The sequence below is a fragment of the Poecile atricapillus genome, chromosome 16 (genome assembly GCF_030490865.1).
Source record: "Poecile atricapillus isolate bPoeAtr1 chromosome 16, bPoeAtr1.hap1, whole genome shotgun sequence".
Taxonomy (NCBI): Eukaryota; Metazoa; Chordata; class Aves; order Passeriformes; family Paridae; genus Poecile; species Poecile atricapillus.
This window is the reverse complement of record NC_081264.1, coordinates 10,748,776-10,762,831: the sequence shown is the minus strand read 5'-3', so window position 1 is coordinate 10,762,831 and position 14,056 is coordinate 10,748,776. Positions and strand designations below refer to the sequence as shown.

At 51.0% G+C, this 14,056-nt stretch overlaps 1 protein-coding gene across 1 annotated transcript; it reads right to left on the bottom strand.

Annotated features, from left to right (window-relative positions):
- Positions 1-1,315: 1,315 nt before the first annotated feature.
- Positions 1,316-13,662, bottom strand: MLEC (malectin). Its single transcript, XM_058851532.1, has 5 exons — positions 13,430-13,662; positions 9,963-10,141; positions 8,471-8,647; positions 8,254-8,311; positions 1,316-7,113 (listed from the first exon to the last, which is right to left on the bottom strand). Exons 1-5 carry the CDS (start codon positions 13,617-13,619, stop codon positions 6,884-6,886), a joined length of 834 nt encoding a protein of 277 aa, XP_058707515.1. The 5' UTR covers positions 13,620-13,662; the 3' UTR covers positions 1,316-6,883.
- Between the last annotated feature and the right edge of the window lie 394 nt (positions 13,663-14,056).

Below are 14,056 nucleotides of genomic sequence, written 5' to 3'. Positions count from 1 at the left end.
GGGCGGGGCGGCCGTTGCCTGGCAATGCCGCGCCCGAAGCTCAGCAGGGCCCGCCCCGGTCGCGCCAGGATGGGTGACCCAAGAGCCCCTCACGGGCACCGCCGGGAACGCAGCGGGACAGGCCGGCTGGGAACGCTGAGTTACCTGAGAGAAAACAACACAAGAAACAAATAAAACCGGCCCCACTCCCGCTGCCCCCGGCCGGCTGCCAGCCCACATCCCGCTCCTGCAGCAGCGCCCGGGGAGCCGGCGGTCACCCCTCAGTGGCCACCTGGGCTCCCTGTTCTGAAGGCACGGCCTGAGCCCGCAGCGCAGCCGGTGACACAGAGAGCAGGTATCCCCCGAGAGCCCTGCTCTGCTCAGGACACGCTGGCAAGCGCTTTTCGGGGAGCAGCGGAGTCAGCAAGAGGGTGCCACGGAGGGCACACCACGCTCCTGCCCAGGGCCACCCCCGCTGCTGTCCCTGGGGAGCGGGACAGCGACAGGACCGTGTGCCCCCGGCTCAGGCCCCATGGCCACACACCGGAGCTGGCAGTGGCACACATCGGACGAGTCGCCCCAGCCTGGCGGGAGGAACTCGGGAGGTCCCATTTGGAGGGCTCACAGGAGCAACACACGGAGGAAAGAATGTGTTTCTTCCCGAAGAGGGGCAGCCCACCAGCCCGCAGTAGGCACGCAAGAGCTGCCAAGAGTCACCTCCAGCCCTCTGGGGAACTGGGGCAGGAACAACAAACATCTGCATCCTCTTTTCGGACTCCAGCCAACACTGAACATGCTCACGATGACCAGAAGCAGATTTTGAGCAGTGCTGTGGCTTGTGAGCAGCACACTCTTGCTACTACCAGCCAAATGTTATTTCAAAAAACCCTGCCCACACCAGCGCTACTAAATCCTCCTCGCCGCATGGGCTTGGTGCCTCCATCCTGTGCCCTAAGGAAGGACAGTCCCAGGCCTTCTGGAAAACCACCTTCTTTGCCCAGGAGCAGGCACCTTGAGCACGAGGCTGCTGCTTTCTCTCTGACACGGTTTGAAGCTCTAAGCGGGGCACCTTGCAAAGCCCCAGAAGGCAGATTACATCTCTCTGGTGCTCCGGTTCTGAGCAGGAAGCAACAAGCACATCAGCACTTTTAAGAGGACGTTGTATCATTCGATTGTCACTTAATCGCTCAAAACAACAGGCAAGAGATCACCAGGGCTGGACTGGAGGCAGCAGCGAGATGTTACCTGGCAGTCAGCCAGGCTCAGTCTCCCTCGCCTGGGTGCGGAACAGAGGGGGCTCCTCTGCCCCCACCACCAGAAAAGAGGAACCATCTCATCCAAGTGACAATATAGTTTTGTTTATTTTCCTTTAGCACACTGCTGGTTAAACTGCCAGACAGTAGATTTCAGAACATTCCCTCAACCAAACATCCTGGGAAAATTAAAAAATAAAACTGCTACCATGTACCAAAAATAAAATAACCCCACCCCCATGTCCATCTCCCCCAAACTAGTCCCTGCAAAGCCGATGCAATCAGAAATAGGTATCTGTGCTTTTCACCTAGGGCCCAAGCTTGCTGCAAATCAAACTAAAAAGTGTCACTGCAAGTTGTTGTAACAGAAAGCAATGGGCAGTAAAATAAAAAATCCTCCTCAAAAACCCTTTGTACTGGTGACACGTACAGATGGAGATTTCTCCCCACACTACTTCAGCCTTTACAGACAACTTAGACCTGCATCTTTAAGTAGTTTGTGATGTGTCTGTAATGCCAGTGGCCCAGGTGACATCCACAGCCAGGCACTATGGAGCAGTGGGACCATGTGCCAACGCTGACTGCTGCTACCCCAAAGGGAACCAAACACCACCACCACCACCTCTCACAGTCCTGGCTGCTGCCTCCTGGCATGGAGCACAGATCCTGCCTCTGCTCTCACAGGCTCCAGGGCTGCTTTACTAAGCCAGCTGCTTCTCAAGTGGGAAAGCCCTGAAGGCACAAAGCCCCAGAGGAAACCACAAAAAGTTCAAGCCCCCACTTGCCTGCCAGTTTCCAGCCACTGCTTTGCTCCAGAACACCAGCTCAGAAACTGCCACAGTGTGACAGAGCAGCCATGGTAGCACAGGAGAGCAGATCCCCATTAAGTGTGACTGGGGACAACACCAGGGCAGAGATCCTGCATTTTCTAGATTCACACTCTTCTCAGCTAAATTGGTTGAAGCTGTACTTTGCCCCTTGCCTTCAAATTTCCACCACACAAACTCTTCAGCAGAAACCTTAGATGCTTGCAAAAGATAATTCACATTTTCTAATCAGCCAGCACAGTTTCTAGGAGGGTGGAAAGCACTTGTTCTGTTGATATTTCTGGGTTTTTAAATAAAGCACTTTTTGGGGAAAAAAAAATCAAAACCTATCAATAACCTGCAGTAGCATCCCACCAATCAGACTGGGGACAGCATCGTCACATCCCTCCCCACCCTCATCCTCCCCTCAATCTCCAAAAATAGTATTTAATATACAGCAATAAACTCTGAGCAAGCCAGAGTCCCGGAAGACATGGACCTGCTTTCACCTCTCCCATCCATCCCAGCACCTTTCAATGCTACAATACTCCTGGGTCAAATCCATTTGGATCCAAGGTGAATGCATGTGCCCCAGACCCGCTGGGCAGCACGAAGCAGGGGTGCAGCACAGGAGGCCCATCCGTGTGATCACATTTTCTGAGCCTTCCCAGCTCCAGCTTGGTACGTTTGTGCCGTTGAGAATATTGGTGTGAGCCTATTTGGGACTAGCCGGTGGAGACAGACTGGTGGAACCAGGCCGACGTTAAAATAGCATCTTTGAATTGTATTAGGCTTTGGCATTTGTTGTGGAGATGCAGAAGTGCCAGTAGGTAAATTAGCTCAGTGCTGGCCCAGTTCCCATTTCCCTTGGATTCTCAGCAAGGATATTTCCCTCCCCACCATACGTGCAAGAAGCAGACGGATCTCTCCCACATTTGAGCACCAAACAGAGCCTGAAACACTTGGTACTTCGCAGCTGCTCAGAATCTGTCTCACATCAAGGGCTGAAGCTGCTCTCATGGCCCTCTCCCTCCTGCTGTTTTCTGTCAGCAACAGGCTTGTTCAGCCCAGAGTTCCTGTAGCAAGACACCTCCCTGGCCGCTGCAATCCCGTTTTAACTTAAAGGCCAAGGGACAAGGAACAGGTTCCTGCTGTGTTGAGACCTAAGCAGCACGGGGCAAGCCCTTAGTGAGTAAATTTGGTACTGCAGGACCCACCAAGCCCCACTCTGCACCCAGAAGCTGTCAGTGCCATACAACTACCAGGACCCAGCATGACTCACTCAGCTCTGAACTGCACAGACGCCCAGGCACCAGACTGTCTGGAAGTTCTCCATCCTGCCTTCAGGAGATTTCTGGGGGAGATCAGACCTGAAGGAGCTCTTCCAGTTCTTCTATCCCCTGCTAGACTTTTCTTCCATTGACTTTAAGGGCTGAAAATAAAGAAACTTGCTCACAGTTCTCTACTTCAGCTGTGACCTCCAGAGCTGGCATCTGGGGACAGGGAGACAGTCCCCATCTGATCTCAAGGGCAGGGAATGCCTGTCCCTTAAAGAAAAAGAAAAAACTCAGAAGCTCCTTAAAAAAAAAGAAGCTTCTTCAAATAGACTTTTATTCAAAGCCTGAGACAAAGGCACCAAAAAGAGAAGGGAATTCATTTGGCTTTCTGTTCACTGCCACCTGGGACACTCAAAAGGGTCAGAGATGTGTAGTCACACACACAGAAGACTTCAATAGCCTGGCTTAAAGGAGGGGCTGAAGGACAATTAAAATAAGCTTTGAAACCACTACACTGAGGCTGGATCCAGGCCTGAAACATCACAGACAGTGATTTTCCCTTTATTAAGTGGAAGCTTTAATAAAATTGCCATATCTGCCCTATCTTTTCTTTCCCTGGTCAGGACCAGGTACCTCATTACACCCATGAGTCTGGTTTACAGATACTAAACAGAGATGGCCAGGGGAGCTGGAGTATTCCAGCTATACCATACTCCAGTATTCCCAGCAAGGTGCTGACTGGCTATCCCCCACCATCCTCAGTGCTCCCACACGCTTTCTTTGAAGGCTCCTTCTAAAGCAAACCTGTCAGGAGAGGATGGACTAGGAAGGAAACTGCTCACAGGATCTTAACAGGGGCAGGAACCCTCCAGAAATCAGCCTTGTAGTGAGAAAGATGCATAAAACCAGTCAAAACAAATAAATTGAAGCCATGAAGGACAAACTATTTCTCCTTCCTATTCTTATTCAAATAAGACAAGTTCATTTGAACTGAGCAAATGGAACAAACTAGATCACAGCTTGTACAGCTCTGCCTTGGGGCAGCTGATGGCACCAAATGGGTGCCCTGGCTGCTAGGAGAGGCCAGGATAAACTATCCTAGACTTGTCTCTGACTTCTGCACATCTAAACACACACCCTTTCTCCCATGGTAGGCAAGGTGCTGAGATTACTGGGTGAGCCACAAGAAGTCAAGTGATTCCTTGCTTCAAGGATGCTCAAATAAAATGCACCCTAAAAGGCCTGGAGGAGAGCAGCTCCTTAGAGAGACGCCTGCTTTCAACCCCAGGTTCTTTGCTTAACAAATCATCACAGTTCATGGTTCTCAAAACTGATAGAGATCTAAATGTCTCTTCTATCCAGTTAGAGCAATCCCAAAAATGCTGGAGAATCCCTGCAGGCACTGTCACTGAACAAATCAGAGGTCATATTTTATAACAGATTTGTAAGTATTAGGATTTTAACAGTAGCTAGAAGATGAAGCAGACAACTTCAAGCTTACCACCTTTCATCCTAAGGTTTGTTCTTCAAGATCTGCTCTCTCTAAAGCCTGTATTTTCCTTTAACTGGGGCAGGGACTCTTCCTTCTGTCCCAAACTACCCTTTGTGCAGTTGGAAAGAGATAATTAAGGTACGACTTGTTTTTCAGCTCACAGATATAGAATTAGGGTCAGGCCTGTAGCAGTGATGTGATCAGAAAGGCAAGGTTCAGTGGCACTGCTGCAGAGAGCAGCGTTTTTGTCACCTCCCCCAGCTTCCACGCTGGAGCCCCTGAGCTGACAGCTCCTATCACAGCTTGAGGGTTAAGAGGAAGCGAAGGCTTCAGCTCTCTGAGCCCAGCAGAACAGAAAAGGCTGCTCTTCCAGCTCCCTTGCCAGAAACTCAGTAATTCTGCTGACCCTGCTCAGCTCAAAGAAAGGCTGAGCCGCTGCAGGGGATCAAACCCAGGAACAACTGCTAGAAAAATGCAGGCTCAGAGAGGCAGAGCAGCACGGAGGCCACTGCTCAGTGCCACTGCTCTGGGGAAAGACCCAATACTTCTGAGGACAATGGAGAGAGTGTGAGGTAAAGCACTCTGTGAGCTGAGAGCTCAGCAGCAACAAAGCTGATCTGCAAAAATCCAACCCTGCCCGGGACAGATCCTGCTCCAGAACAGAACATCTCCCTCCTGGTCAACCAGAAATGCTCAACATTTTGGAGGCCAAGATTGTGAGAAGGCAGTTCCTCAGGGCCTGCAGTTCTGGAACAGAAGGTGCAGCAGTGGCTCTCGCTCTGTTCAGCCTCTGCCAGGCAGGCACAGGCTCTGCATTTGGAAACAGAAGCCTCCTGCAGAAATATCCCCGGGGGAAGCAGGTGACCTTGTCTCCAGTGCATTGCTCACTTCCAGATCTCTGGATGGCAACAAACCACCTTGCTCTGCAGGACTGAAATGTTGGACATCTGCCCCTTCACTACAGGGCTTGGATATGCAAAAGGCCAAACTCACTCACTGCAAACACTGACCAGCTCCACTTCTCACTGCCATGGGCAGGGCTGGTCCCTAGAGAGGGACTGACAGACCACAGGGAGCATCCACCAGGTTGCTCTGCTCTGTCCTACAGCACAGGTTGGTTAGAGTCACGGAGAAGGGAGCTCACCATTAGGAAGGCTAAGGAACAAGTCCTGAACCTCCTCTCTAGTTCACCTGATTCTCAGCTTCTTCCAAAGAAGAGGTCACTTGCTAGGAAAGGCAAAACAAGGAACTGGGCTTAAAACAAAACCTTTGAAAATAAAAGGATATTAAAGGAAACAAAAGCCATAATTGATACAGAAAACAAGTGCATCTGATCAGACGCTAACAACGTCAGCCTCTTGCAGGCTACAGCAGAATCCCTCTGCGATGGAACAAACATTGCAACTGCCAGACTAGGAAAGTCTCTCCCAACTGGTGCAGCAAATCAGGCCAGATAAATCCCTCTGCTCCTGGCGCAGCTTGCAGTCTTAGGAAGGGATCATCTCCACGGAGGCTGGTCTGGAGCCTTGGTATCTTTAGGCAGGCGAGTACCATACATTGTGCTGCGCACATTCAGGGAGATGCTGAGATGTCCTCTGCAGTCGCTTGACACCCAACAGCACCACAACACTTCCACGCTCCTGGACAAAATGTGTACCCCAGCCTTGTTTTAAGGACTGCTTTCCTGCTTGAGGAACTGTATTCCACCCAGTAAAGGCAGAGATCCTACAGCACATGGCTTTCTCTCAGTGTGGGACGTGGCCCAGGACTGGTAGCATCAGCTTTCAATGGCCCAATACACACTCAGCCAGGACTCAGTTCACTCTTGGATGCCCCAGGGAGAATCAGAGGCTGCACATGGTGCAAAGGGGAAGGCGAGGGCCTTGCTGCTTGCTGGAAGGGGGAAGGTAAGCTCCCTCTTACCTGGACCTGCTATTCATTCCAAATGAATCATCTCTCTTTTTTTTTTTTTTTTTTCCCTTAAATTATGAACAATATGGAGAAATTGAAAGCAACCATATTTGGTCCAACTCCTTCCCTCCCAGCCCCTGGGCTGATGCACTGTGAGGCTTGCTCTCACAATCGGCAGAGGCAGAAGAGGGTAGGAATGAAGACACCAAAGGCCACCAATATAGGAAACATGAGGCTGCTGTTGTCTGAGGCATAGGGGTTTGGTGTACGTGGGCCTGATTGAACACGGTTCTTATTTGCCTGTTTTTTGACACTGGAGCCATCATCATAGTCATCTTCATCATCATCTTCCTCTTTTTTCTCCAGACCTGGGTGTGGCTGCAGCTTTGGAACATCTGTTGAACAAGACAAAAGGTTGCAAGCAGGCAGGATGTAAATTGGGAGATCACTCAAGACACTTCATTCTCCCCTCCCCGAACCAACATGAACATCAGCAAGAGGGCACCTGAGACCCCATCAAAACCACAACAACCCAGAAGACAGGAATATCTTCTACCACAGAGGACCATACCACTATTTATTTTCTTTGCAAGATAAGAGCATCCAAGGATCCAGCCTGTAGAAAAACTACATCCTTCCACACCATGAATGTGTCACACAGACAAGTTAATACACAAAAGCACACTTAGAGCACATATTCAGATACTGCAGCTAGTAAGATCTAGTCAAGAACAAGCACCTGCTGCCTGCAGGACCAGCAGATACAGGTGCAAACAGGAATGGGAACAATCCTTTCCGTAAACAGTCCTACTCCACATCACTGTACCCCTCAAAGCTAGAGCTGTGAGACCAGCATGGCCAAGTCCCATTCAAATCCAACCTTCTGAGCCTGGCGCCTGAGCTGCAGGTGCCACCTGGCCACAAGCAGCACCTGACCACCCCACAGTAAAGCAAACTGATGTTTTGGTCAGACAGGGATCCTAAACCCTCCTAGTTCAGGAGCTAGAGGGGCTTCAATTCCAGCTCACTTACAAAGAGGGTGATGAAAGAACAAGGACCTTTCTGGCATTCCCCAGAACTATCCAGAGGAACTGGTATCTGGGAAAAAACACTGCCTTGTCCTCAAGCTGAGAAGGCAAAACAAAGCTCCAGGTAAGAAATACTTAAGCATTAGCTAAAATAACTGTAAATTATTTGTCTGCGGGGTTGCTGCTGACATCCAAGGCCAGAGGGTATTTATCTGTAGCTATAAGCTGAGACTGACCAGACACGTTCCCTTCTCCTCTACCCCATATACAGGAAATTCCAAAACAAATTGATGTTTCTCACTCCAAAATGACTCAAGCTTTGTGACTTAGAGGAGAATGAGGACAGTACACACCTACTTCACTCTGCAACTGCACTCTGTGGGAACTAAGTGAAAGAGAAACAATTTTGGCAGATGTGGGTCAGCAAGAGCTATGATCTCATAGTCTGAGAAGCAACAGGCTGCTCTCCAAGGGGGAAGAGCCTCCTGGCTCAGAAACTGTGCTTACCTTCCACTGTTCCTTGCAGGATGTATAGGGCACAGATTTTCGGATTGTCATAGTAGCCCTAGAAAAAGCAAAGGCAGCAGTCAGTGCTGCAGCTCTGAGACAAGGAAAGGTCTCCCCTCCGACCAACGCCTTTACTCCTCCAGCACACAGCTGCACCACATGACTGGGTAAGAAGGGGAAATGGAAGATCAAGGCTCTGCCCTGAAAAGCTTATTACCTTTACAAACTCAATGTGTAGCTTTCCTGTGAATGTTGAAACTTCTCCCTGGACACTCAGTTTCCCCTTTTTAATACTCATGGGAATGATCTCATCGTGAGCTGTGCTGTGTCCGACTCTGTCAAAAATGTCCAAGTCTTTCACCACCACGTGGCCATTCAAGCGAACATCAAATACCTTCAGGGTGGAAGAAATGACAGAGGGTCAGAGCAGATTCAGGCACGTGACAGTTGAAATGGGAGCAGAACAGGAAAGCTCTCTGCTTTTTATGCACCCAGGACCAGAAAGCATTGTAACATGTCCCAGCCCACTCCTTTGGGAAGGATTCAGAGCCCAAAAGCAGCCAGGTAAAGACACCAAAACATTAAAAATGCTTTCAAATACCCTCAAATCTGCCTTCTTTTAAAACAGCCCTTGCATCTGCTGTTCAGGCCTGAGGACAGCCCAGTTTTATTCTGGTTTATTCATGCTTCTCCTCCACAACTTTTCTCCTGTCTGAAGACCTGCTCTGACCACCCTGGGGTGGCTGTGACACATCACACCCTAGGGAATGAAGCCATTTCTAACTAACAGCCTGCAGCAGGAAGAGGAAACAAGCTGGTGAAGAACACAGGGTTTGAAAGAGGTAAAATGTTTAACTGCTAACCACATCTGTAAATTCAGAGTGAAAGTCCTCCTCAGGGCTGTAATGACTCAAACTTCATGCCGTACCTGGGGAATCCCAGCAGAACCACATGAAGGAAGAGGAACCAAAGACGCCTCAGCCCTTCAGTTTAATCTGAGGCTGCTTTTTGCATCCGTTCTGTAAGCTAGCCCCACCAGTTCTGCTCCCTGAAATACTTCTCTGGCAGGAAGGCAGCACAGTGCTGAAGGAGATCAGCCCTAAAGAAGCTGATGGAATCAAAGGAAAGCCAGACTAAAACACAAACCACTCCTACCCCAATTTATCACAGGGCTTTGAGTTCTGCTTGCTTCTGTTTCAACTTCTGTACATGAGAGATTTCAAAAGTGGACAAGGAATATTCTTCTCTAAAAAGCAAAAAGCAGTTGAATTTAACTCTGCTTTTGGGATCAGTCTGAACCAGCATCAAGTCTTATTACATTTGGAAACATTGTTTTGAGTCGGCTATTTTACCCAGATTACCTCCTTGCTTCAATCTATGCAATACTTCCTTCAGCATAACTATGCTGTCAAGTCAGAAGCAAGTGTTCAAGAAAAAGGAAAAAAACTTCTCAAAGCCAGCACAGCCTAAACAGGTTGTAAAACTCTATTGCTAGTTATGTTTAGTTGCACGTGTTTGTTTGGATACTTTGTAATTAAGTTTTCAGAAGGGAGCTCTAAAGGTTCAGAGCCTGGGAGAGGTTGAGACCTAAGTTAACAATTAGTGCCTTATTCCTTTTCCTCCAGCATGCAAAGCAACAGAGGCAACCTGAGCACACACAGTCTTAGCCAGGAACTCAGATCAGAGACACACAGAGAGCTATTGCTTACCTTCTGTTGAGACTGTGCAAAATAGACCTCTGCAAACTTCAACACCAGCACATAGTCACCCTCCTCTTTGATGGGAACTTCATAGCCAAAGGTTTCCTCATTGTAACGCTCCGTCTGGTAGAGAATCTGGTCTTCTGCGTTGGACCGCAGGATGGGCAGTTTCATACCATAGTCAGAAGCTGGGTTTCAAGCACACAAGAGTGACAGGAAGGAAGGGTTACACTCTGAGGAAGAAACACTTCATATATTCTTTAAGTGCTTAACTCCTTAAGTAGCATTAGCACTTACAACCCATCAGACCCGTCTCCTTGCTCTGACCGGGTGGCAGCACTACCAGAGCAGAAGCACAAGAAGCCAAAGCCCCCAAATCCAAGAAATGTAGGAAAACAAGTCTGGAGACCTGCTGCAGTCTAAGACACAGTAAGCTCACTTGCACCATTTCGGAAAGAAAAGCCTGTTTCAAAAACAAAGCCAAAGGACTTGACTGTTGGCTCTTGCTTTAAAGAGTGAAAACACCTAGAATATTTTTACAATATTTTCAAATTTCAAACTTCAAGTACAAAACTAGAACAGTTAGCATAGGACTGACTCGACTCATTGACACAACAGATTTGAAGTTAGCAGTTCATAGCATCAGGTTTTAGAGACTCACCCCCCTCAAACTAAACCTGGGGAACGGCAGAAGGGTGAAAAGCATGAAGGCATCTTACAAAGCCCTTTCTTCCCACCATAACCCCACAATACCTGCCAGTATGAAGATGGGATGAAGGAAGCAAAAAAAGTGATAAGTGTTTCAAGAGCACCAGCAGCTCCATCAGCTGATGTTCTTAGAGCCACTCAGCTGAAATGGGCGCTATCTGCAGGCATCTGAAGAGCCCCTGAGAAGGGCCAAAACACCATGTCCAAACAGGACAGTAACTGACAAAATAAGAGAAATCACAAAATTTTCCTCTTTTCAGTGTTCACCACCTCTACAGCAGCCACCACAAGCTTTAACCCCACTTCGTATGCTACTATATCAGGGTTCCTGTATAAATGCAAACTGATACAATGCTCCAGAGCTGCACATCAAACAATTCCCCAGCCAAGCAGGGGCAGGAGGAAAGACTGTGGACACCATCTGCCCACTGGTACTTCAGACAGAAGTTGATCCAGACCAAGTTCTCTGCTGACACTTACCTCTCCCACCCCCATTTCCATGGGAACAGACACTGCATCGGCCAAGACAAAGCAAGAACTACTAACCCAGCTCACGTTGCCAAAGACAGAGCCAATGCAAACGAGTGAGAGGAAATTAATGCCAGTTCTTAGTCTCCTGTTTCACACAGAGCTGCTCAGGCAATCTTCCACTTCTCTTTACCACTCAAACTTGGGTATAAAGACTGAATTCTCTAACTACCAGAAATACAGAGGGTGAAAAGTTTAACCCATCCTCCCACGCAGGTATTTCTGGCTGGCTACAGATTACAGTGATAGCAAACCAGGGACTCCAGAGAAGTCAGCTCCTATTAAAGGAAAGCCTGTATAGGAAGAAAGTCCTTCAATAGCCAAGAAGGTAACTGGAGAGGAAGACCTGTCACCTGCATGTCAGAGCTCTGTTGACAGAGCTATGGAAGCAAGATGGATTTTACAGCACTCTGGGTGCTCACTGGGAGCGAGCAGTACACACCAAGCTGTAACTCAACTTTGTTTGGCACCTGCCTATACTGTAATTGCCATCAGCACAGTCAGTCCTTTAGGGCACAGCAGCTGAACAGAGGCTTGGAAAAAAAAAGTTTTAAATTGCCCAGAGGCAGTACAGCCCAGAATTACTATCCCTAGGTCATTTCCTCCCAGTCAGCCATACATTTCTGCTATAGCCCTTACATGTCTATCAACACAGAAAGGAGCCCAGAGTAAAAGAACAATGGTGCAATAAAAAGCCATTGAGAGAAAGGCAGCTGAGAGCTCAAAGGGGTAAAGTCTCCACTGTGCCTGGCACCACTGGCTGAAGCAGGATTACTGTAACAGCCTGCTGCTCAGAGAAAACACCATGGGCTTTCCACAAAGAAAGTGCATGTCACAATGTGCTTGAAAAAGACCCTTTTTTCTCCTCAACCCAAAAATAAATAGTTCAAGTCTACAAGGACGTTTGAGTCATGCATGTGACAGATCTATGAAGGAAAGCTGACCTACAGATATGAGGGCACCCTGTGTGACTGCAGCAGCAGCTTCCAGGGGTGCGAAAAACTGTATCAGAATTTAAATGTAACCTCCACTGTACCCAGTGTGCCCAAAAGGCTCTCCATTTGGGATGGCATTCATGCAAGGTAAGCAACAGCAGTTCCAGCTGTATAGCACAGGAAAATCCTCACCATCCTACATGGAAACAGCAAAGATTAGACTCAAAAGTCAACAGAGAGCTCATCTTCTCCACATTCCACCACTCGCTTATAACCGACAGCAGCGCAGCTCAGCACAACTAGTTTTTCAATATATTAGTGAATCTACTATGTTTTGGTACACCAATTATCAGAAACATGCACAATTCAAACTGTGGAGGTCTTGGAGGAAGTAGGAAAAGGTAACGCAAGTGCAGTTAGTTCTTCATCCTGTCCTAAAGAGTAGGCTGAAGATTTTACTGACTTGGTAGTTAGACCGGCCGATGATTTCCCATCTGCCTCTACTTCTGCTCGTGTCCCTGCCCTTGAACACCCAGCCACGACTGAGGCATGGAGCAGAGCAGCCGGCTGCACCTTCCCTGTGCCGGGCCCAGCACCGGGCTCCAGCGAGCAGCCTGTGCTCTTCGCTGTCGGGACCAGAATGCTGCAAGCATCAGCCCACATCGCGCGCGACCCAGATCCGGCTGCAGAGGGCTGGAAAAGCTCGTTCCCACTGCACCGAGCGCGCTGCGCACTGGGCTGCGAACTGGGGGATCCTGCTGTGGAACACGGGCTCTTCACTGGAAAAGGGGAGAGAAAAGGAGACCGTCGGGCGCACGCGGCACGGCTGGCAGCTTGACCGCTCCCGCCGCCTTTCCAGCCGAAATCCCACTCCAACCCTCGCGGAGCCACTTCCCCTCCGGCATTACACAACCCCGCAGGCCGAGGACAGGAACACCGTCCCGCAGGGCTCATCCCGCCGCCTCTGGAGCCCCGGGCTCGCACCGCCACGGGGACGGTGAATGCGGTTCCAGCCGGGCCCGGCGGGAGGACGAGCGTGGCCGCAGTCCCGCTGGTGACAAGTGCCGGCGCTGCCTTCGGGCCACGACCGTCCCCGGGCGGCTGAGGGAGAGGAGCCCCCGCCGTCCTGCGGGGACACCCACAGACCCGCCGGGGCTGCTGCGGGCAGGACGGCGCCGGGGACGCGCGGGTCCCGGACCCCGCCGGCACAGCGGGGCCTCGCAGCCGGAGCGGAGCGGAGCCGAGCGGGCCCCCGCGGGCTGTCCCGCCGAAACCCCGCGGCCGCGGCGTGTCTCCCGCCCTCACCTCGGCCCACGCGGCCCTCGAGCGGGTCCTTGCGGAAGTGGATGCCGTTCACGTCCACATGGGCATCGCCGCCCGCGTTGACGGCCCAGACGACGCTGTCGGCGATGCCGCCCGCCGCGCCCCGCAGCAGCAGCGGCAGCAGCAGCACGGGCGGCAGCAGCGGCGCCCCGCGCGCACCAGCGCCCACCATGTCGCGCTCCCGGCGCCGCGCCCGCCCCTTCCTGCCGCCGACAGGGGGCGGCTTACCCCGCTGCCGGGGCGGGGCGAGCACCGGCCAATCCGCGCGCCGAAACGAGAATATTAATTAACTGCCCGCCTGCCATTAGACGGCCGCGGGCCTGTATCTGCATATTCATAAGGCGGCGGGCCAATGAGCGGCGGCGATGGGCGGGTTGGGCTGAGCGGCGCGGGGACAGCGGCGGAGCGGCGCGGGGAGCCGGGTCCCTGCGGGCCGAGGTGCCCGGGGTCGGTACCGCCCGCGCAGGGAGCGGAGCGGGTGTGGAACCGGCTCCCCCAGGAAGGACCGGCGGGCACAGACGACACTCCCCAGCGCTATGTCCGGAGCGAGGACAGCCCGGCGAGCTGGCCTGAGCGCCGGCCGCCGGTGGGCAGAGCCCGCCCCTCCGC